General features: G+C 46.9%; 1 protein-coding gene across 1 annotated transcript in view; it reads left to right on the forward strand.

Moving 5' to 3' along the window:
* The window catches only part of znf644b (zinc finger protein 644b), a gene marked incomplete at both ends in the record, with an annotated part of 76,993 nt that extends 56,755 nt beyond the window's left edge, over positions 1–20,238 (forward strand). The window contains one exon of the mRNA XM_080727252.1: positions 20,043–20,238. Within this exon, the coding sequence (XP_080583378.1) occupies positions 20,043–20,238 (196 nt within the window). The remainder of the gene's footprint in view (positions 1–20,042) is intronic.
* Positions 20,239–24,949: the final 4,711 nt, after the last annotated feature.

Consider the following 24,949-nt stretch of genomic DNA (forward strand, 5'->3'; position numbering starts at 1 on the left):
TGGGAAACATTATTATTTTTTCCCCCTGCTTTCCTCATACACAGGGGAGTCGTCTGCTACAAGGAGGCAGGGCGCTCCCTCGACACGCATCATTAGAAGGTTTTTTACAAGCGACAAGCAGGCTATTTGGCTGTCATTGGGATTGTTTGAAGAGAATATGTTTCTGCACCGCACTCAAGGGAGCCCCGCATCAGGAAAAAGTAGATCACCCTTGAGCACTTGACACTGCTGTTATGCATTTGTCAATATTAAGGCTAATAGGTTGGCCCAGTGTGTGTAAATTGGGAGTTTGCCGGCGCTCCTTGCCTCAAATGTGACTTGACCCTTGGCCCGTCTTGTCATTCACTTGCTGACCTTGTTGTTGCTAATTGCTATAGAATGCATTAAGCAGAGCGCTTGTGAACAGAACATTAAACATGTACTGCCCAAAGAGACTTCTTAATAGGTTACTGGTGGGGTGATATAATAAACACATTAACCCTACTAGTACATGGTATATACCAAACCCAATTAGATTACACGGGCAATCTCACATTGTGGAAATGTCATTACGGATACAATATTGTGTTAAAGAAATGCATCTGAGAACTAAAGAGAAAGTACCACAATTTGCTATACTATTTGAAGCTGTCAGATATATTTCATATCTCTTTAATTTTTTTAATGATGGCAAAACAAGTTGACAAAATGAGAAATCAATCCGCTATTATGAAATTATTAAAAGCTCAAAGTGCCAGAAACCAAAATCGGACAAGAGCATAAAGTGCTGTAAGCCCTTGCAAACTAGACTGGAGGAGACGGCGGTTGAGAAGTGAAGTGGCACGTTGCGTGGACATGATGGACTGTCATATCCCGAGCGTGGCCCATAATGCAACCATCACTGGTCCAAAGTGCAGGGTGTGCGCAGCGTTTACAATTGAAATGAGACAGAGTGCAGGCATAGAGCTTCTCATTATATCATCTCCCTAAGGGCCAGGGCCAGCGCTTCAGTTGGGAAGGAGGAGACAAGTGCGTCCTTACCACTACACAAAAGACAGAGGCCACTAACAGTTACGCTACACCAGATTTATACTTTGACGGTACGGCGGTGGCACGCGCCGAAAATAGCTCCATCTACCAGCTCCAACGTGCCACATCCGTGACGTGTTGTGAGCTTGTAGATCTGTTATCTTAGGCACACGACGCCGCATAAATTAAGCATCAGTGCCACAACTCGTCTTCAAACTACTTGGGGGGGGGGGGGGACAAATTGTCACTGTTGGGTAGAAACCTGGTATCTCCACATTTCAAATGTGTCAGTTTTTTGGTAGAGTAAAGCCCTGCTTCATCGTACAAGACTGTCGCACAAGACTAGTGAAAATAGCAGACCTACAAGCACACAACGCCTCGAGGCGTTGTGTGCTCGTAGATCGGCTATTTTCACTAGTTTAAATCATTTTTAAAACGATGAATACAAAACGAACGGTTTTGGACATACAAGGTTTCCACCCGACAACGACAAGAATGAAAACAGAAGAATGTTAGCTTTAGCGCAGTAGGAAACTGTACGACAATTTGTGCCGGTGTTTGAGACTTGTGGTTCTTTTTGTCTGCTGTTGTTCACCATGGGCGAACCAGGCGAACATGGCACATGGGGTCACATCTGATTCCCCCACTGGAGATGAGCTGGTGATGGGATGGCAACAGTGTGAGGAGGCAGCATTGCAGCACTCCGCCGTGTCCAAAAGTATCTGCGTCAGTGGCACTGATTGTGAGGCACCCGCTGGCGCTGTTTAGATAGTTTGACTACATCAAGCTCCCTTCCAGACGGCTCTTACTGGTGCGATTAGAGGAGGTTGAAGATGAAAGGTGTTCGGTGTATTTTTAAAATTGTTGATTTTCCGTGTAATGATAGCTGGTGCAATTAAGCGCTGGCTTCGGGCTCTGCATGTCCTTGTGTGAAAAACCTCAATTATGTGCGCTTGTGTGTGTGTGTGTGTGTGTGTGTGTGTGTGTGTGTGTGTACGCATCTTGCACATGCAGCCTCACGCTTGCACGCACGCACGCATGCGCGCGCACACACACATACAGTATAGTATTGAAGATGGAAATACATAAATAATACGGTACAAATACCGTACCGTATATACATGTGTAATTGTATATACAATATTTTATGTGTGTGTGTGTGTGTGTGTGTGTGTGTGTGTATATGTGTATGTGTATATATATATATATATATATATATATATATATATATATATATATATATACAGTATATACAATTATTTTTTGTGTTTGTTTGTTATATATTATACATATATATTTATACGCACGCGCGCACACACACACACACACACACACACACACACACACACACACACACACATTGTGTGGCTGTGCCCTTCTATTGCATATTGAAATGAATCACCCTGACAACAAATGTTTCCTCTTGGTTTGAAACATAAGTTGTATTAGTTTCCCCTCATATGGTTCACATGATATGGTTGACAGGACATTTTGTGTTAGCGTGTTGGAGGAAAAAAAGGACACAAAAGGTGGTGGGAGTGTGTGTGTGTGTGTGTGTGTGTGTGTGTGTGTGTGTAGTGATGGGTTGGTGTGGGGGGGAGGGGAGGTAACCTGTAGGGGAGATTGTGAAAAGGGCTAAGATTGCCACAAGAGTAATTGTGTTGTTCCATGGCATTCACTTCTGCTAAATGTAATCACTTTAAATAATGTCAGTGACGTCTCGCCAAAGGATTTGGTGAAAGAAAAGCCACTATGTAGGGCAGGCATCTTAGTGTGTGATCCTGACTGTCTGTGCGTTAGCTTCTCTTTCATTAGAGATGAACAGCCTGGGGTGCGACTGGGGCGAGGGTGGGGTGGTGGGGGGTGTCGTTCATATACCATATATCTGTGTGTGTGTGTGTGTGTATGTGTGTGTGCAGGGGGTGGGCAGTGAATATGAGAGGGGGGTGGCTTCACTGGAAAATGGTAAATAGGATTATAACTCCAGCGTGGCCTAAAAGACAACATTGAGTGATGATTAGCTTAATATTTGTTGCACAATGCACCATTGGCAGAACACTTATTGCCAGTGCCAGGCACTCTCAGCAAGCATTTCATCAGGCCCGACTCTGGCCCCTGTGAAATCCCTTGTAATTTTTGCAGTCAGTCAGCGTGTTTGATGGGAGAAAAGAGAGAGCACATGTTATTGGCGGATGCCTGATGTGCTGCCTTCCGTACCTCGAGGCAACGTGCCGGAAAAATTCAGCATGAACTTTCGACACTTAAATGCTAAAACGCAACTGAATTGGGATGATAATAGGTGCCCTAATAGAAGCTGATCCTCTGCAATGGCTCGGAGTCTTGTAGCACAGAGTGCAGTAATGCAATGTGAGCAGACAGTTGGGAGGGGAGGGGAGGGGAGGGGGGGGGGGGGGGAACACGGCACATATAGTGAGAGATAACACAAAGCGTAATCTTCCTTGCTGGCTGAGAGGGATACATGTCTCGCAGAGCACTGCTATATATCATCACTGTTGGGCAGAAACCTTGTATCTCCCAAGTTTCAAATGTGCATGTTTTCTTTGGTAAATTAAAGCCCTACAATCATCATCATATCATACAAAAGTGACGCACAAAACTAGTGAAAATAGTAGATCTACAAGCACACAATGCCTCGACACACCGTGAGGCGTTGTGTGCTTGTAGATCGGCTATTTTCACAAGTTTGAATCATTTTTAAAATGATAAATACAAAACGAACGGTTTTAGACGTACAAGATTTCCACCCGACAACGACGATATCGGGGTCGGAGGTATAGCTGCAGATTGGAGAGGATGCAGGGGAGACGCACAAAACAAGTGAAAATAGTAGATCTACAAGCACACAATGCCTCGCACCGTGAGGCGTTGTGTGCTTGTAGATCGGCTATTTTCACTAGTTTGAATCATTTTTTAAATGATAAATACAAAAAACGAACGGTTTTAGACATACAAGGTTTCCACCACCCGACAACGACGATATCGGGGTCGGAGGTATAGCTGCAGATTGGAGAGGATGCAGGGGAGAGATGCTAAGTGGAGTTGGCAGACAGAGGGATCTAGGCAAGAGGTCTTGGCGGTGTAAGAACAGAAATGACCCCCCCTCAGTCCTCCCCAAGACCCGCAAATGGACGGAGGCGTTGGACGGGACAGCCCCGGAGTCACGGAACCTGCTCAAGGTTGACAGTAGCCGGAATCAACCTTCGCCAGGCCCACTGTAAACAAGCTGCTGGAAGGATGGAACCTAAAGGGCACGGAGCACCAGCGCTTCCATGGTAATTCTCCTCGCTTATTGTCATGCTGAATTGGCCTTGGAAAGATGAGGGCTGCCTCAGAGGATTCTAGGCTCTCTCAACGCCTCGACCCCTCCTCCAACTATGCTGCGGCAATCATGAAAATGAGGTGGTAATTACTGATGTGGGAACAATGTAATTAGTCCCCTTTTATTGAAAGTGATACCAAGGCTTTGTTCAGACTGCAGGCAAATATGATTTGTTTCTCAAATCTGATGTTTCTCAAATCTGATATTCAGGAGTGACCAGTGATCAGATCAGATTTTTGTATTCAGACAATGGTCGATCTGCTTTGGTTGTCATGGTAAATAAAAAATAATTACATATAGAGGTACAAGAAACGCTCCGTCGCATTGCAACACATTGTGAACTTGTCGATCGGCTATTCGGTGAGTGACATCGTTGGGCGACCCAGGCTTCAGTCTCTGAGAATCCAGACTGAGACAGAAACCGTATTTATTAATCAGACTTGAATCGCATTATAAGCCACCTGCTGTAGGAATGTGGTTAAGTGCACATGTTTGTTTGTTTTTCTGTTCACACTTGATAAAATTCTGATTTCAATCTGGATAGGCCAAAGTTCAGACTCAGGCTGCCAGAACATGTCTGGCAGCATGTCTGGCAACATGTATGTCAGAACATACTTAGCGTAATGCTTTGAGTAATGAAATGAAACCAAGAAATGTTTCAGTGGATGCATTGTGTTGACTTTCACACAGTACTGTCTGGTAGAAACCGTCCCTACCAGCAGGCAAGCCCCACCATGAGACCCCATTTACATGACAGTGCCTGTCACCACTTTTGATGAATTGGGAAAAATGGCAATGGGAGCGGCCTTAATTGTTTCGGAGATAGATTTGACTTGTCTTTCTGACATGTGGTAAAAATAATAAATATACTTTGGTTAGATTATATTAGCGCACCGTCTCGTCAGCGGGTGAGGATCCCACAGAGTGACCGTATCCTCGCAGGAAGACAGAGTGTTTGTTAAGGCTTTTAATTAGTAATGGGGTGCCTCCAGAGGCCTGTCCTTATGGGAGGGCGGTGGACATCGCAGAGAGGTTCCATCTTGTACACTCTACTGTGGCCATCAAACCCACACTATTTAATCCTTATTTAAAAAAAGACACCCTCAGTCTTAAAATGTACATATGATTTAACAACAAGTTAATTTCTGTTTTATTTTTGTTTCACTGTTACATATCCACTTACATCATAAATGTTTGAAGTGGTACAGTATGTTGTGTGTGTGTGTGTGTGTGTGTGTGTGTGTGTGTGTGTGTGCACGCGCGCATCATTGTGTATAGAAAATAATTCACAATCTCCCTGAGCGATGACAATTATCCCTGAGCACCGACAATTATCTTAAGTGAAAGTTTGTAGCGATGATATTATTCTTTCTTAATCATCAACAATGCAAGTATCTAATGAGTTGAGTCTATTTAAAAGGCATCATCTCAATGTGGATATTAAAAGCATACACATGTGCCTACTCAGAGTGCACGAGAGGGAGACGCAAGCCGCCAGCAGTGTCACACGCCCGCTCTCGTATTATTATTATCATTTCTGATGCATTTAATATCCTCGGTTTTTAGCTTTGAAGACAATCTTTGGGGAATATTGAATCTAAGCATTCTCTTTTGCCCTGGATTCCACTTGCAGACAAAACTTTGCTAATTAGCCCCTCGTACCTATAGGCACAGTTTTCATTTTACCCACTTTTCCATGATATTATTAACGATGCTGCTGACTCTTCCCCACCATTTCTCTCTTCCTCCTCCACTGTTGTCTTGTTATCCGCACACGCCATTGGCACTTTTCACATGCAAATTTGGGCCAAGCATTTTTCCTGCATCCTCCCATACCATTAGTGGTTGTGGCCCGCGGACGGCCCTCCACACACGTTTTTTAAGTAGACAGGCAGCGTCTTCGACGGTTCTGCGTGTCTCCTTAAGGCCCTCTTAACCCAGTCCACACCAAGCAGCCAAAGCTGTCTTGTTAGGCATTCTCTTAGCGCCCTTGTTCTTGAGGGGTTCAAAGTCTTCGCCAAATCTCGCTGTCAAGCTAAAGTTGGGCATGGGACCTTTTAGGAATGTATTTTAGAAATCAATACGCCGTCCCCAGTGATGCTGCATCACCGCCTTTCTTGGCAGTTCGTTCTCTTAACTTGTCATACAGTTAACTCTGTGTTATAAGCCCTGATGGTGTCGTGCGGGGTAAATGGCCAATCTACAAGCTCACACGATGCCTCGTCATCAATGAGGCATTGTATGAGGTTGTATCTTCTATATTCGTTATTTTTCTAAATGTTTGAACATTTATATGCCGAAAATAGGTAAGCCGGCTTTAAAGTGTTTAAAGTCTATTATTTTTGTGTTAAGCATGTCTCCGGGGGAAAAGTATATTCATTACCCACTATGTAATTAGACTTCTAAACCTTTTCACTCAACTATCATGTCATGACTGTTTTCTTCAAACTGAAATTGCTAAAGATAACCAATTGCGAGAAGAGTCGACCAGTCGCACAGTTGAAAGGTCTACTAATGGCTCAACTTCTTGCCAATGTGAATGTGTACCATCAATAGATATTCCTCTCATTTCTTACGGAAAAATATGACTGTCTCACCTTGAAAGAATACTCACCATCCATTACTTTATTTATTTTATCTTGCCAAGACCCATTGTGAAGAAATGTGAAGTTGGATAAACACACATTATGACAAAATTCTCTACTGCCTTTGAAATCGTTTCGTTTGCTGCTTTGATTCTAGTCTCACTTTAGGAATATGAAGAGATAACCTGCAGCTATGTGATTCACACTAAAGGACTGCTTTACATTGCCAAAGGGACAACACACACACACACACACACACACACACACACACACACACACACACACACACACACACACACACACACACACACACACACACACACACACACACACACACACACACACACACACACACACACACACACACACACACACACGTGGATGTTATTTGCAACAATATGCAAAGCATTGTCACCTGGGACTCTCAAAAGGAAGCAGACTTGAGCATTAGATCATTGGAAAATCATTATTCAAAGAACTTGTACATTTTATTTTCATTGGATAGTAAAATACATGATTTATCTGCACACTACATTTAGCTATCCCAGGGCTAGTGGTATTTCCCATTGAGGCCCACTCCATACGACTGTGCTGTGTCCCTCACATAGCAGATCTCACATAGGAATGTAATGTACTTTCTGTGCCTCTGCCTTACAGAGAGAAGGTTAAAAGTAAACACATATCGCTCCTGGTAATCAGTAAGAATTGTCGCTTTTAACTGCTTTATCCTTAACTCATCTGGTGCCGATCCCGAACTAGTTCGGCTTTATTTCAATCCAATACAATCTTTTTTTTATTAATTCACTTACCCCGAGCTGCTTGTAGAGTCGTGGGTGGTCCTGGCTCGCTAGCCGCTAGCCAGCTAGCCGTTCTACTCTGTCCGACGATATATTCCATTAAAAATGGTTTAAAATACATTTTTGAGCTCCCCAATGTTCACCCGATGTTCGGCGCCGCTTCCGATGAGTACACGAGTGTGCCGATCCCGAAGTAGTTCGGCTTTATTTAATTAAATGAATAAAATGATAAGAGGCCTTCTGAAGCCTGGCTTGATTTTTGTAGCTACTAGCCGAAAGCTAACAACGTCCCGGCCGGCCGTAATTTGCGAACGCAATCGCCAATCTCCGCCTAATCCAATGAAAGACCGCATCTTTAAAGGCTTATATCTCTTTTTTGTGTTTTAGGAAAGCGGCGCGAGGTTTATTTACGGCGAAATCGCCCAAAAATGATCTTTTAGATGACAAAATGGGAATAGCCATTCTGTTAGCATCTTCATCCGGGACATTTCCATGCCGTGCATGAACGTGAGCACGTCAGGTCCTGGAAGCTGAAGTCCTGGAAGCTAAAGCGCTCGCCTATGAGAGATGCGCTGGCATTCTTTGGCCCCTAGAGGGCGCTGGCACTCAAAGAGTTAAAAAGGAGCTATAGTCAACTTTTTCTTGAAAAGCGGACGCTAAAATAAAAATAATCTTTTGAAAATATTTTATAAAAGATTAAGCTTCATATGTGTGTTTCTATTCAAAAATGACCACAAAAAGTGTAAAATGATAAAATAATCATTTTGGCCATTGTCAGGCTGACTTTGTTTACATCTCTTATCAATCCTTATAAAAGAATAGAAGAGGGATATAAACAAAGTCAGCCTGACAATGGCCAAAATGATTATTTTATCATTATTTTACGCTTTTTGTGGTCATTATTTTTATTTGAGTGTTTTTCAAGAAAAAGTTGACTATTGCTCCTTTAAGCCCTATTTTTTCAACTATAATGCGAAAATAACAAAAATAACCATTCATTGTAGCTTGTAGATTTGGTATTTTTCCTAACATTTTCATCGATACTGGAATGACATTCGCCAAAAAGGGGACACCAGGCTGAAAGTGGTTAAATTAGATCTCGCCTAAGTGGCTCTGTCACCTCACAACATGCTGGTCAGAGTCGACCTGAGGCTCTTCTGTGAGGAAGAAATGCATTGTGGAACATTTCATCCAGCCGTATACAGGGGCAGCGGTGTATAGAGTCATCTCTGAATGGCCCATTTCTTGTGATGTGGCACAGAGGCAGACGTTAACAGTGCTGTAAAGCATAGTGACAGCCCCTCAGAACGGCACCACGATCATCACAGGCAGTAAAACTATGCAGATGGTGGCAGACGATCAGTGCCGTATGAACAGAATACAAATGATCGCCGTCCAAGCGGAGGTGAACGGTGGGTCCTGTTAGGACAAAGAAGCGGCAATGGTTCGCCTCCGGGGATAATATGTAGCCTTCTGCCGTCGCTGATTACACACCGGCAAACTTTTCATTTGTGCAAAGTTATTGAACTTATCTGTCGGGAAGCAAGGAAACGGTACCCTCATCGGCCATCAAGTTCCAGATGAAGGGCAACGCTTGTTTCTATTGTGTGTCCCATGTCTGCTCCTACAGCTGCATATTTACTGAGGCAGTTCAGGTTAAGTACCTCGGATGCGCAGCAGTGTCCCATGTGGGAGTCCAACCTTCTGGTCACAAGTCTGCTCTTTTAAACATCCCTCCTAATTGGGCTGTGGGTATAACTCATATGTTGTTATAGAGAGCAGCTTTCCTCTGGTTATCAACGCGTCGCTGTCGGGTGGAAACCTTGTATGCCCAAAACTGTCACTTTTCAGGAAATGGAAAAAGGAACCTGATGTTCTGATGGATCCAGGCACGTGCACACATAGACATCAGAGGGGGCTTGAGCCCCTGCCCTTTTATCTGTCTGTAAAAACTGCCCTTTCCAGACCATAAATGCAATTTTTACTATGGTGAAACAAATGCAAATGCCCTCTTTCCATGCCATACCTGAAGGCAGCATTCAATAGAATTGCCTTGTCAAAACTCTCCTGAACTTGAATGCAGCATCTTATGTTGAAAGAATTGCCCTCTCTGTGTAGAAATCCATGCTATTTCGCCACATCTCCAGTATATACTTATATGCTGCTTAGTTCAGTGTGGTTTCACGCGTCTCGCTATACGACGCGTTGTGAGCTTGGAGGTCGGCTATTTTCGGTGCTTCCACCAAAAGGCCATTTTGGAAATTCCAGCCCCTGCCTCTCTATAAACATTCTCTGCACGTCCCTGGATGGATCCAATGTAGTCACAAGCTCTCTTGTTAATACTTTTCATTGGTTTGGTATTCATAAAACTCACTGACACGCTTTGACACTTATGCACTTTAACTTCATCTTAATCAGAAATAGTAAAAAAAGATTGCAGATCTACAGACAGTGTTGTCTGCTTGTAGATCAGCTATTTTGGCTACTTTTGTGTAACACTGTAGTATGACGAAGTATGGCATTAATTTATGAAAAAACATAAGGATTTGAAATATGGAGATACAAGGTTTCTACCCGACGGAAATGATAGCCAAGGTGCAGGGTTTATTCACTGTGCTCCGTAACAAGCATATTGGATGACAGCAGCATGGTTATTGATTGCATTTATTATGTAAAATATAGTTTGTATAGAGGAATTACAAGGCGCCACAGAGCCTGCTTTATACATATATGTAGTATGGGGGAGAATAATGTGTGCAGAGGTGGAATTTAATGTAATTTATTGTGAGTTTGTGCTGGATATTAAATATGGTGCTCTAAAATATGGGGTTAGTGGGTCGTTACCCAGAATTCAGGGCCCCATTAAAAGATATGACACTGGGCATTATACTGTATACATGTCACTATCACTTTTCATGGCAGCCCTTATAGTATATATTTTTATTATATAGTTATTTGTGTTTACTTCCTATTTAAATTGTTTGCCTTCTTGGAACCCAACCATACAAATGCATGCAGGAAGTTATGCACAGAAATTGAACAGAACTATAATTCCTTACAGGCTTTTGAATCTAGTGTCCTCATACAAAGACTGTTGTTGCTGTCATCATTTGAGGCAGAATTGTACCAAACAATTAGTTATACAACATGCAAATACTGGTATATTTAAAGTGATATGCAAGATTTGTACAACATTTGACTGCAGACTTTGTTCCATACCTTGATATAGAGTAAGGCTTAGTTGTTCTACGCATGCCTATAGACAGTCACGGCTGAAAATAGTTGTAAGCTTGTAGATCAGTTATTTTCTGCACGCGACACAGGCACACAACAAAGTATACTCACGTGTCACGTCCATATTGCCACTCACCCTCACCTGTTAATGTGTCTAATAAATAAATTATGGATCTCTAAATCCATAGTGAAAATAAGAAGAGACGAGCCAAAGGACTATATTTCTTAGATTGCTGTATTGAGGAGAGACAGACAAGGAAGACAGACAGTGGGCAACCATCCTAGTGGTATGCTTTCTAATCTCTCTCCCCACCACTAGCTGGCAGGTTGAGAATTCTCTCTCCCAAAATGGAAGTTACATTCAGTATATAAAGACATACAGTTATGACAGTAAGATCTTCGTGGGACTCATTGATTCGTTCCCATATCATAACAAGGAAGTAGTAGGAACTCATTGATTTGTTCCCATATCATAACAAGGAAATAACAGGAAGAAAGTGCCACGTAGTGCTGGTTATTTTCCACCACTCGTGACTTATACAGTATATCATGATTTCATAGTCTAAAGTTATTATGACCTGTAATCTTTAGCCTGACCCTACAGTATCCGACCAAAATGTGGTCTCATACTGTACGTTCAGTTCATATATATATCTTATATGGTCATATGAGACTCATACACAAACATAGAATTATGTATAATAATTCATATCTAACAGTGTCTCCTTTCCATTCAGCTTACTTTGTCTGAAATATATACACTAAATCTAAATTAAAATTTAAGTAGATCAAAATGGGGGAAAAATGAGTCTGAGGTAACCGTACAATAGATTTTAATCGTCTAGTCTAGTGTTGGGCATTGTCTTACTTTGAAGTCCAAATAACTGGAAGTCTGATTGTTACTTAAGCTGGTTGATGATGGGATGGATTGCTTTCAAAAAGTAATAAGTACTGTAAGTAGACGTTCAAAAACTATCATACCACAAATCCCTGTGTTGATTTCCTTTCATGTTCCATTTTGACTTGCCCTTTGCAAAGCATTTCATTTCAAGCATTATTCATTCATTCTTCAACATAATTGGTGTAGTAAATGTTCATGATGCATATAGATAATAATTAAGTTAAAGGGGTATTTCGGTCAAAAACGACTTTCCTACCTTTCAAATGATGATTCGGGAAGCTTCTGGGTTGATCCAGGTGTTGTTTGACCCATAGCAGCATTTTGTTCCATTTTCGATTTTCTCCCCTGCACCCCACGGCTCCAAAACGGCACCTTTTGGGTCGTTCCGTAATCCGGTTATTATTCTCGCTCAAAATTCACTTTTCTCGCTCGATCTCAGTCCCGTTTATTGTCATACCTCCAGACAAGGTCCCCCTATGGGATAACCAGCGCCATCTGGCGCTGCAACAGAGTAAAACTCATAAGCTCCCGTACGAGAAATATCATTTGTCGGTAGGGCTGTCAATCACAAACGAGGGCGCCGCCCCCGAGTGTATAAAAGCCCTGCGGGCTATCATAACTTCCTCTTCCGCACCTCTGCTTACCTGCAACTAGAGTGTCGCGAACTCAGCCATATAAGTATATTTTTCTGTAAAGTTTAGCCTAAGCGTTGACTAGGAAGTCGGCCACTGGCCTTTATAGATTATTCTCCTGTACGTTTCTACTTCTATTCTTCCTAACAGTTCGGTCTTTTTCTTCACTTTCGCTTTGAGTCTTTACTTCTTCTCTGTACGTTCTGCCACGTGTCTCCCTGCCTTAGCTTAGCTTCGCTTAGCTTCGGTTAGCTCACGATGGCAGCTCGTCGACCTACAGTTAGCAGCCTGCTAGCTAGGGTACCGAAGAAGTGCGGCCTTCCCAGCTGCAAAGGCCTCATCGCCAATGAAGATACTCATCCGTTCTGCATTGTCTGCATGGGGGTAGGACACGCCTTGGCCTCTCTGTCCCCTCCGGCCCCGGCCACGGGGGTGAACTGTGCTGAATGCCTCCAGTACGATGTTCCAGCCCTCGAGGCACGATGTGAGATCGCTGCCGCAGGCTACGGCCTTCACACCACGGTCTCCGCCGGAACCCTCCCAGACACCTCTCCTCGTGTGCCGGACAGCGCTGTACGCCACAGCGCTGCTTCTCGCCACGTGGTTAGGCCTCCAGCGGCCTCGCCCTCAGCTAGCTTCGGTAGCCCCGTTGCTAGCGGGTCTGCGGCCCCTGTTTCCACTGCTGTTTCTCCGACGGGCTCGACTGGTGCCGTGCCCAAGAAGAGAACATGCAAGACCGCCCACGTTGTTTCTCCGCCAGCTGCAACATGGACCGTCCCCCCCAAGGAATTCCACCCTCTAGTCGTCGGTGACATTCCTCTCTCCTTCTCCGTCCCCCAGCTACGGGCTATGCGGCCACCTAGCCCCGTCTCCTGGCATGCTAGCGACGGAGACGAACCGGAGCTAGAGGACTGCGACATGGAGGAGTTGGACACGGAGGGTGAGTACTCGGAGGAGGACAAGTCCTCTTTCCCCTCCGGACAGGGCGGAGGCGCGGCCAGGGTGGTTCCTCATGCCGAGGCTTCCATCTCCGCCGCGTCCTCCCAAGCCCCTTCTGCCTCTCTCCCCCCTTCCATGCTGGCTGGGGCGAGAGGGGCAGCGGCGCAAGACCCAGACTCCATCCCCATGGACGAGCTCTCGGTGCTGGAACGCGCCACCATCCGTTGTGGCCTGGAGCTGCCACTCGGAGACGCGCCACTCGGACCACGGGCTAGGATTCCCCTCCTTGGCCAGGATGTGGATTCCTCTCCCCCGCTTCGGATGGAAAAGCTCCCACTGGTCCCAGGCTTTGCAGAGGCCCTGCATTCAACCTGGACTACACACAAGGACCCCCCCAAGCTCCCCTTCCTGGTCGATTGCCGCGACGCAGAGAAGGCGGGAATCCCCTTGTGCCCTCCCATGGACAAGCTGATGGCCCAGTCCCTGGTAGGGAGCCTCAAGCCTAGTCATGAGCGGACCGGTCCTGGAGGCCGTCCTCCCCTCAATCTGGCCGTGGGTAAGAAGCCTCCTGGGTTTGCCATCCCCTTTGACGACAAGCAGTCTTCAAGGGTGAGGAACTCTTACAGATCGTCCGCGCTGGCAGCCAGGACGATGAACGCCACCCAGCTGCTGCTTTTCTCCACCAGGTGCCTCCTCAGCGAGATGCGGGAGGTGCCTGACGTGTTGGTGGAGGAAATGGACAAGTCGCTGCGCATGCTGATGGACCTGAATGTCCACGCAATCGAGTGGCTTGGACACGGCATGGATTATTGCATCCAGGCGGAACGTGCCAGGTGGCTGGACAAGGTAAAGTGTCCTGGCAGTTCCGGAGAGGAGACCGAGAAGGTCCTGCAAGACCTCCCCGGCCACCCTTCCTCCCTCATGGGCGGTGGACTGGAGCTTCTCCGCCAGGAGGTGGCGGATAAGAAGATCACTCTGGAGCTCCTGGGAGCCACGACGGACCCCCAGGTACCCAGAAAGGAAAAGAGACAGGGACGGAGCAAGGCCCCTGGTCAGGCTGACAGGGGGCGCTCTACCTCCAAACAGGGGAAACAGAACAATCCCCCTAGGACCCCCTCTTCTTCCTCCGCGGGACCCCCTCACACTGCAGCGGGGGCTCAGGCCCGCTCTCAATCCCGCCACCCTCCCAGGCACGGGATACCGGCCAGCTCCCACAAAGCCCGTGGGAAGCCGCCGCGAAAGTGACACTGGACTCTGGCGGGGTCCCCCTGAAATTTCAGGGGACCCCCCCTTGCAAGCGCAGACGTTTGGACAATACGAACAATTTTTCTTATGCCAAGAAATCAATGTTTATTCATCCTCTGTGCTCTCCTCCAGTGCCTGTAATAAAAAGTGTGTTGATAAAACAATGCCTGTTTATTTCAAACCCACCTGCTTTACTACAGACGACCCCATTTTGCATGAATTTAACCAGTGTAGAGAAGTCCAGGCTGGAATTTCTTTCCACTCAGAAAATATCGCTTCCTCCAGTCATGCAGACAGGTTACAAGCAGAATATTTCTCTTTGCAAAATGTTCCCAGACAAGCTAATTCCTATTCACAGTGGTATGGTCTCACTAGTGTGCAATACCCCTCTGTCTCCACCGAGCGGCACTGTTATGCCGACTCTAGTTCAGGACAGGAGTTTGGTCTTAGCGTCAGGGAAGAAGCCAACACATATCACCCAGGGTCGGCCTCGTCTTCCCGCAAGGAAGCATATAAAGGCCTTAGCACAGGTTATAAACGTAAATACAATTCCCCGAGCCGGGGATTATGTTACTTATGCGATGAACCCTGTCCCCCGGGCTCCACGTTGTGTGTCGCATGTATTATTAACAAGCGAGGCTTCTTGGAGGTCACGTGTTCGTCTCCCACCGGATACGGAAATAAGCGTACCGGAAACGGAAACGCTCTTTCCGCCGGTGACTCCGCGCCTTCCGGCCCGGCGTCTAGCGGATACGGATACGTGCCCGGATACGGAACCTCTCCCTCCCGGCCCAGTAGTTCCGCTCAGGCGGTACAACCCCAAGGCTTCTCCGTTGCTCAGCAACACGTTAGCACAGTGTGCAGAGCAATGGAAACGTTGCAATCCGAATCACTGGGTGTTTCGGACGGTGACGCGGGGTTACAGACTACAGTTCGCGAAAAAACCCTCCCTATCCAGCAAGGTTATTTATACTCGAGCCCGCGGCTTGAAGGCGGATGCCTTGAGGGAGGAGATAAGCTCATTATTGCGCAAGGGCGCTATAGTGGAGTTATCACGCGACCAGAGCCGTTTAGGCTTCTGGAGCCGTTATTTTCTGGTTCAGAAAAAAGGAGGGGGGCTGCGTCCGATTATGGACTTACGTGCTCTGAACAAGCACTTGAAAAAGTTCAAATTCAGGATGCTGACGTCAGAGTCACTGATGAAATCAGTGAGACAGGGGGATTTCCACTGTTCAGTGGATCTGAAGGACGCTTATCAGCACATCCTCATTTATCCCCCACACAGGAAGTTCCTGCGGTTCGCCTTCGAGGGGCGCCTGTACGAGTACACGGTCCTCCCTTTCGGTCTTTCTCTGAGCCCTCGGGTTTTCGTGAAAGTGACCGAGGCAGCCATTGCTCCACTGAGGCATCAGGGAGTCAGGCTGGCGAACTACATAGACGATTGGATGATTTCCGCCGCCTCCTGCTCAGAAGCGGCGCGCCATACCAATCTGGTGTTGTCACACCTGAAGGCCTTGGGTTTCAACGTCAACTTTGGCAAAAGCATGTTGTTACCCTCCCAGCAGATTTCCTTTATAGGAATATCTCTGGACTCGGCCACCATGTCCGCTCGCCTCTCCCCGGAGAGGGTGGACAGGTTTCTGACTTGTCTCGGCTCCTTCCGACTGAACCAGGTGGTCAGGTACAAGGAGTGCATGAAGTTGACTGGGCTGATGGCTTCAGCAGTGCAACTTCTGCGTCTGGGCAGGTTTCATATGAGACCTTTCCAGCGGTGGTCACTGGCGCTCAGGATTCCTTCCCTGCAAGGGTACAGGAAGGTGACAGTCAGCCAGGTCTGCATGGACGCTCTGGTCCCATGGAGGGACCAGGCGTTGTTGACAAGTGGGGTCTCCATGGGCGAAGTGGTGTCACGCAAGGTGATCACCACAGACGCCAGCCGCTCAGGGTGGGGCGCCACCCACGAGGGGCGCTCAGCCAGGGGTCTTTGGACCCAGGCCATGTTGGAGTACCACATCAACTATCTGGAGTTAATGGCGATCTACTTGGCGCTCAAGCATTTCGAACCATTTCTCCGGGGTTGCCATGTCCTGGTCAGGACGGACAACACGGCGGCCCTGTATTATCTCAACAAACAGGGCGGCCTCTCCTCGCGTACGCTGGATCAGCTGGCGCGCGAGATGACCCTCTGGTGCTTGCCTCGGTTGAGGTCCATCAGAGCCTCCCATGTCCCGGGCCTTCAGAACGGCGGCGCCGATCTGTTGTCCAGGGGGGAGCCTCGTTACGAGGATTGGTCTCTCCACCCTGCGGTGGTGAGGCAGATTTTCTCCAGGTTCGGTCGACCGCGAGTCGATCTCTTTGCCTCCCAGGAGAACGCGAAGTGTCCCCTTTACTTTTCAGTGAGGGGACCTTCTCCTCTGGGGATGGACGCGTTTGCTTACGAATGGCCACAAGGTCTTCTTTACGCGTTTCCACCCCTGGAACTGATTCTTCCCACTCTGGAGAGGATCAGATGTTCCAACCAGGAGGTTCTTCTGGTGACACCATCCAGGGGAGTGTGGAGGTCTCTGATCACCCCACTGCTCTCTCGACCCCCTTGGCGGCTTCCCTTGCTCAGGGATCTGCTGCGCCAGGCAGGGGACGAGATCTTCCATCCAGACCCACGGGGCCTAGACCTGTGGGTTTGGCCCGTGAGAGGGAGAACCTGCTTGCAGCAGGCTTCTCACCGATGGTTGTAGCCACTATTCAGAGTGCTAGAGCCCCCTCTACTAGGGTTGTGTATGATGGAAGGTGGAATGCCTTTTTGGACTGGTGTGAGCTACAGGAGCCACCTGTGGTGGCTCATATAGCTTCGGCCCAGAGGGTGTTAGATTTCCTGCAGGACCGCCTGGACCTTGGTCTGGCGTTCTCTACACTGAGGGGTTATTTAGCGGCTATTGATGCCTGCCACCTGGGGGTGGCAGGTAAAGGCCTTTCTAAAATCCCTGAGGTGGTCCAGTTCATGCATGGTGTGGACCATTTGAGACCTGTGACCAGAGCCTTGTTTCCTGTTTGGGATCTACAAGTGGTTCTTGAGGGCCTTTGCAAGGCACCCTTTGAACCGATTGGGAGGACCTCTTTGAAACATTTAAGTTTCAAAACAGCTCTTTTGCTTGCCTTGTCTACGGCTAAGCGTGTGAGCGACCTTCGTGCGCTCTCTGTGAGCCCTGATTGTATGAGGTTTCTCAATAATGACTCCAAGGTTCTTCTAAAACCTCATTTGAGTTTTATTCCTAAGAACCGGGTGGTCCCGAAGGAACCTGTTGTTTTGACGGCTTTCCATCCTCCTCCGTTTGCATCAGAGGAGGATAGGCGTCTTCATTGTCTTTGTCCAGTCAGGGCCCTGAAGGCCTACTGTGATAGGACGGTGGACAGCAGGTCTACTTCTCAGCTTTTCGTGGTCATGAATGCCCGTCAACGGAAAGCGGTGTCCAAGCCCACTCTGTCGAGATGGCTTGTGGATGCTATTAGGTTGGCTTACACCCGGTCTGGGTCTGAAGTGCCGGAAGCACTTAAGGCCCACAGTACTAGGGGTGTGTCTACCTCTTGGGCTTTGTCCAAAGGTGTCTCCATTGAGGAGATTTGTGCAGCGGCGAATTGGTCTTCGCCGTCCACCTTTGCGACCTACTATCACCTGGACGTTGCGCCTTCTGCTATGGCGCATACGGTTCTGGGTGCTGCTGCCTTTCCTACTACGTAGGGGGGCGGCTCTCTCTCCCCTTCCGGAGATAGCATGCTGCTGTCTCTAGGATACGTGGGGGGGGACCCTGAGTTTTCCCTTATTTTATTGCAATTTTATAAGGTGGACCTGTGTCTGCCCTTAGTGCATAAGGCGGGCCTCGGTCTGTCAGGGTCTCTTTTTCTGTCTGAACACGCCCAGGCCCTGTGGGTCTGGGTCGGATCAGTCCTGAAAGGGGTCACGTCGGTTGACAGGACCTCCTTTCCGGGTGTGGTCGGTGTGCACGACAGTCTTGTCGGTTCATGACTTCTCGGGGAGTATATGAGTCCCATAGGGGGACCTTGTCTGGAGGTATGACAATAAATGTATAGGTTCCGAACGGAACCATGTTTATTTAATACCGGAGGACAAGGTCCCCCGAATAAAGCCCCTCGGTTCGCTAGTTGCGGGCGCAGAGGTGCGGCTTTAGAGGAAGTTATGATAGCCCGCAGGGCTTTTATACACTCGGGGGCGGCGCCCTCGTTTGTGATTGACAGCCCTACCGACAAATGATATTTCTCGTACGGGAGCTTATGAGTTTTACTCTGTTGCAGCGCCAGATGGCGCTGGTTATCCCATAGGGGGACCTTGTCCTCCGGTATTAAATAAACATGGTTCCGTTCGGAACCTATACGTTTTGTATCGCGTGATCGGATTTCCCAGTGTTTCTCTAGTTGGCCTGAGTTCAGAGTTTAGCTTTTTGTAAACAAACATGGCGGCGACCAGGAGCTGGTGTAGCTCGGATATGCTAACAACAGTATGAGGGACTGATACCGAGCGAGAAAAGTGAATTTTGAGCGAGAATAATAACCGGATTACGGAACGACCCAAAAGGTGCCGTTTTGGAGCCGTGGGGTGCAGGGGAGAAAATCGAAAATGGAACAAAATGCTGCTATGGGTCAAACAACACCTGGATCAACCCAGAAGCTTCCCGAATCATCATTTGAAAGGTAGGAAAGTCGTTTTTGACCGAAATACCCCTTTAATGTGACAAGTGATCATGAGCCATAATGAAGAAAGACAAACTCTGCAATATGAAATACAGTATAATATCACCAGTCAGCCTACTCAACTTGGTGAGTTTAGTTTGATGTAATAGTTGGGCTCGCCGACAACTACAAGTACCAAACATATTAAAGATTACTGATGTATCTCTCCTGTATAATACTGTACATAAATAGGTGATAGTATATACTGAACTGTAGTTCAGTTATAGTATGTATGGGTTTACCTTACCTGTGCTTGAACTAGTAGCTAAGTGTTTACTCTGTTACCTAGTGCTGACCGTATGTTTGAAGAACTGCGGGTGACCCCCAAAGTCGCCTCGCTTACTTTAATTTAGATCATTTTGCAGTGTGTGATGCAGCATTAGAGCACCCTTTAACCTCTGAATCTTGACTGAACTGTGCATAATTGGATGGTCAGCTCCTTTTGCTAATTAGTGTAGCATTAATGTGTGCAGCCCTGGGCTAGAGGACTGCCAGAGTGCGAGGGGGGTGGGGGGGGGGGGGTGGGTGGCGAGGCTCTGCAAAAGCAGGCACCGTTAACACTGGCCCACGGGCTGCCTGCTGGGAGGTGACAGTGCTCATAGACCCGGTCCAATCCAGGCCCGGGGTGGAGGCTGAGCGCTCTTACAGAGCCTCAGTGTCCTTGTGGAGCAGCGCTGTGATGCAGACGCGCAGGGCGCCGGTGATATTCCAGCGTCTCTCCTGTGATCTCTGGCTTTATGATATCATGACAGGCACGTGGGACGGCCAGGCGCTCCTCGCTGCCGGCGTGGCAGTGCTGCTGTACAGTGACTGATGTTGGCATGAGGCATGGTGCCAAGTGCCCTCGCCTGTGTGACCAATCATGGATGTTTATTTCAATTAGCTTAATCACATGACCCGATACTGACCTTTCTCTTCCAAGGGCTCTGTCTTTTGTTCCCGCCCCCCTCTCTCTCTCTCTCTGCCCGTTGCCACAGAGGCCCTGGGCTTTACAACGGAGGTCAAGTTGCTTGGTGTTTGTGTGGCTGCTGGTGGTAGCGGGTCCGCGCTCAGGTCCTCAGCCAAGACATCTCAGCCGTGGCCTGCCAAGCCTTGTTGGTCACTGGACAGATCATCAGAGGGTGGGGGTCTTGGGGGAGAGGGGCAGGGGACTGGGCTAATGATGTAAAAGCTATCCTGATAATCAGCCCGAGCAGTGGTTGGTCCTGGCGGCTGGTGGCTGCCTGGTGGTGTGGTGATTGATGCTGGCCAGTGTGCCCATGCAGAGCGCCGCGATGTCGACCCCACTGTGTAAACACTGTCACTGCGGTGATTCTTTCAGCTCCTTAAAACCCGGATCACTGGGACGGTTTGTAATCCCTTATGCTGACCAAAAGCAGGCAGATTGTGAGCTTAAAGGGCCATGGGCATGCAACAGTACTTGTCTGTGCTAATGGATTTCCAATATAGAATATGGTTCAAGGCTTAACATGTTGTGAGTTTATTATTCAGCTCCATTCTGGATGGCATTTTTCTTTTTCTCACTTTGATGTCAGAAGGATTTTTGCTCTTTGATGTTGCATTATTATTGCACCATTTGGATCAATAAAGTACTAGTACTTGTAGTCCCCTGTCTGCGTTCAACCATTTCAAAGAACAATACGGAGAACAACATTTAGACCCGTTTCTGTTTTACAACATTTTATCATGCTCCCGTCTATGAATTTCTTTGCAGTGAGAGCCCATTGTCTGCGAGGCCCAGTGGGGGGAGGCCATTTCTTTAAATATCCTCAATGTCACTGCTACTCTGTCTAGGTCGGCTCTGGGGCCTGCAGACCAGAGCAGTAGCTCCCCTCTCCCATCCCCATCCCAAATGCTGAGCTCGGAGTCAGAGATAAGTGCTTCTCCAGAGATGGCCCCTCTCCTCAAATTGCCTTTCACATCTGTGTAAGAATGTCCGAGATGTGCATGTTTAACATGTGACCATTAATCACACGGAAGACAGTCAATTAAAGCCATCAGAGCCGCGGGGGCAGGAGCCACAGGCCACGCGCCGGCGAAATAAAACATGGATACATCAGAGGACACTTTCTGCCACAGCGCAGTCGCAATTAATCAACAGATCAAAAGAAATATGCCTGGCCATGATGAGGATGATCTTGGCCGATGGACTGAAGAATTGGCCTCCAGTCGGCTGTTCTCTGCAGTCTGGGCCAGTCTCTGGAAGAGCTCACCTCCTATTTCTTTGCAGGACAATTCCAGTAATCTTGCACGTTATCAGCTGTGTGTATATCTATATCTCTATATCTATATCTATCTGTGTGTGTGTGTGTGTGTGTGTGTGTGTGTGTGTGTGTGTGTGTGTGTGTGTGTGTGTGTGTGTGTGTGTGTGTGTGTGTGTGTGTGTGTGTGTGTGTGTGTGTACTTTATTGCGACTGTAGGTCGCAGTTTACTGTCAGAACCGGCACATTGTCCTTATGTATACGTTTAACACCTGACTCTGTGGTTCCCCTGACAAATCACTGTGACATCACAGGCGACATCACAGGTGACATCACAGTGATGTCAGATACTCAGAGCAGGGATTACGCCTGACACTGTGGTTCCCCTTACACATCACTGTGACATCACAGGTGACATCACAGTGGTGTGGCTGATTCAGACAGGGATCTCCATGTATGGGCATGAAAGGGATTGTATGTTGTGATGTCATGGGAACCACTCTATGCCCATATATGGAGATCCCTGATGTCATCAATATTAAGCCCATATCTAACAGGACTTCATATCCATATATGGGAAACTGGTCCGATAGACATCACTGGCCAGACGGCCAAGACATGGCGCGACCTCGCCCTTTAGGGGGAGGTCGCTTTTCGCCCTGAGGCATCTTACTAGTATATACTGTACTTTATATATGTATATATGTGTCTATGTAGGCTATATTTGTATGTATGTGTGTATACACATGCAAATTTGTGTGACTTGTATAGTCAAAGTAGCATCTACTTTGACTGTTATCTGTTATTTTAAATTTGTGTGACTTGGTTGTTGTTGCACAATACAGAAAGTCAAACTATCTAGGAGCAAAGGTTATTGATAAACCATTGCCCACACAAGCAACCTAAACATAAATGTAAATATGCAACAGAGACGGCAAAATCAATACAGAACCAATATTTCAGTATGTCCAGTTGGAAAACGGCAAACCATTCAAGTGCAGTTTGGTCTTTTATTTCCCCTCTCTATCTGTCACCGCTATACTTTTGTCATGGACACCAGGCTATAGATAGAGATGTCAAGTTGGACCTTTCGGGTCACGGGGTCAGGAGACCTCTTCACTTCTGTTGACCCTCAGACAGACAGATTTATATACTGTCAAGCCTCACGCCGAGGCTCTGTGCAGCCACCACAGCAGTCCCCTTTGTGATCAGACACAACCATAATAAAGATGCCCGGTTTTGACCCCCTGTCAATCTTCATTTTGTCAGTAATTGTCATGATTGCCGAGTAACACGCGGGTTCGTAACCGCAGGTTCGCCAAATGACACGAGGTGAAGACTTTGAGTAGTAATATCTCTATACTCTGTCAGGGACAGGCCATTAAAAAAAAGGTTCGCCCATTTGCCAGAATAATCATGGTAAATGACTTCAAGCTCATTTGCGGATTGTTGTCAGTGAGATGGAGCGCAGTTTACGCGTTTGACAGCTTAGTTAGCAGTCCAAAGACTTGTGAAATATCACACGTTTCCAATTTTAAAGCCACACCATTGAATGTGAGAAGGGAAAGCGTCTGGCAAGAAGTTTAATTTGCGACTGTATTGTCCACCCAGCATATGCAATCTTGTCCACAATTAAACGGAATTGTACCCTGTCAACAAAGGATTTTTGATTTGTTAAAAACATGGCTATAATAAAACCCCACACAATGCGGAACGCACGTACAGCTAAACATGGAATGCAAATCGTCATTGTCACGGCATTGCTGCATTTCTGTATCCGTCTCTGTTACCCCATGTGGGTAAACAAGCGGTTGACATAAGTTAATTATTAATTAAACATGAGGCGGAGAGAGAGACGAGGAGAAGCCGTCCCTAAAGAGACCTTCCAAAACAAACGGGGCGTGGAGCAGGTACCAGTGCGACCCTGGTCCCAGGAGTGCTGTCCGCGGTGAGACTGCCGACTCACTAATGAGCTGTTTGCAGACCTGGGTACACAGTGACAATGACCCCTGACCTTCACCCTCGCTGTCTGGGGAACAGCGAGGTTAGCAAGGAAAAACCTGCTTCATCTCCACGGACCACAGCCCTTACTGGCCAAAAAGTGTTTCCTGACTGTAAACATCTTGCAGTGTCTCACTATTGGGAATACTTGCATTTGGAAACTTCAGATTTAATCTTTAAGTAAAAGAAGCAATAGCATGAAGCAGAAATACTTACGAGGAAATTCTGAATTTTACTTGAATTATTTAATTGATTGATGATTGTATTGACAAAGATATACATATTATTGACAACTTTGCAGTTGGTAATGGTAAGGCAGAGGCTGATTTAAAATACGTTATACTTTATCTGTGTTTGTAATAATAATCTAAATCTCCAAAGTAACTAAATTAGTAACTAAAGCTGTAAAAAGTGCAATATTTGTCTCTGAGATCTATAGTGTATGAAGTCTAAAGATTGGACATACTCAAGTAAAGTAAAAGTACCTAAAAGGTGGGGCGCCCGCTGGCCTGGTGGTCAAGGTGCATACCACATACTAGGCTATGATGCCTGCTGGCGTCGCCGGTTCGATTCCCGATCCGGATGACCTTTGCCACATGTCATTCCCCATCTCTCTCCCCATTTCCTGTCTGTCTACTATCCTATCAAATAAAGGCATAAAAAGCCCAAAAACAAATCTTAAAAAAAAAAAAAGTACCTAAAAGGTTACTTATAAGTACAGTACCTGTACTTGAGTAGAGGTACTTACTTTCCACCACTGTTCATAGAACAGGGCTGCGTCACCATTTAGGAGCCGAGCCACTTCACAGCACTGTTGTGCTATGATGTCTTTATCAGGGACTGAGCCACACACACACAATTACCTTGCATAATTACTATTGCAAAAGGAACATAAAGGCATGGCCAATGAGCATAAAGCAGCAAATCACCTGTGCTGGCTCCATCCCCTTAGGCAGAGTTTCTTTTGCCTCCCAAGTGTTGTTTTTTTTTATAGTGAAAGTGTATGAAATACTAATGACCAGTTTGACAGTTTGATGGTGATGGTGGGGGGGGGGGGGGGGGGGTGTTTGAGGATGCCAGTGTTTTGCCACCAGGCCCAGTGACAGTAAAAACCCATCTAATTAACCCGCCTGGTATGACATCATGTGATTAAATTAGAGCGCCATCATCATCTCCCTCCGGGTACGCCTGGAAATGCGCGACCAACAAATTCATTCGTTAAGCTTTACTTTTAAAAAGCCCTCTTTTCAGATGCCTGATGCGGAGATAATTACCAGTTTCATCTCGGGTGGGTTTTGGTTCCATCCAGCGTTCATTAATAAC

Source organism: Nannobrachium achirus (genome assembly GCF_963921795.1).
Source record: "Nannobrachium achirus genome assembly, chromosome: 1".
Classification (NCBI taxonomy): domain Eukaryota; kingdom Metazoa; phylum Chordata; class Actinopteri; order Myctophiformes; family Myctophidae; genus Nannobrachium; species Nannobrachium achirus.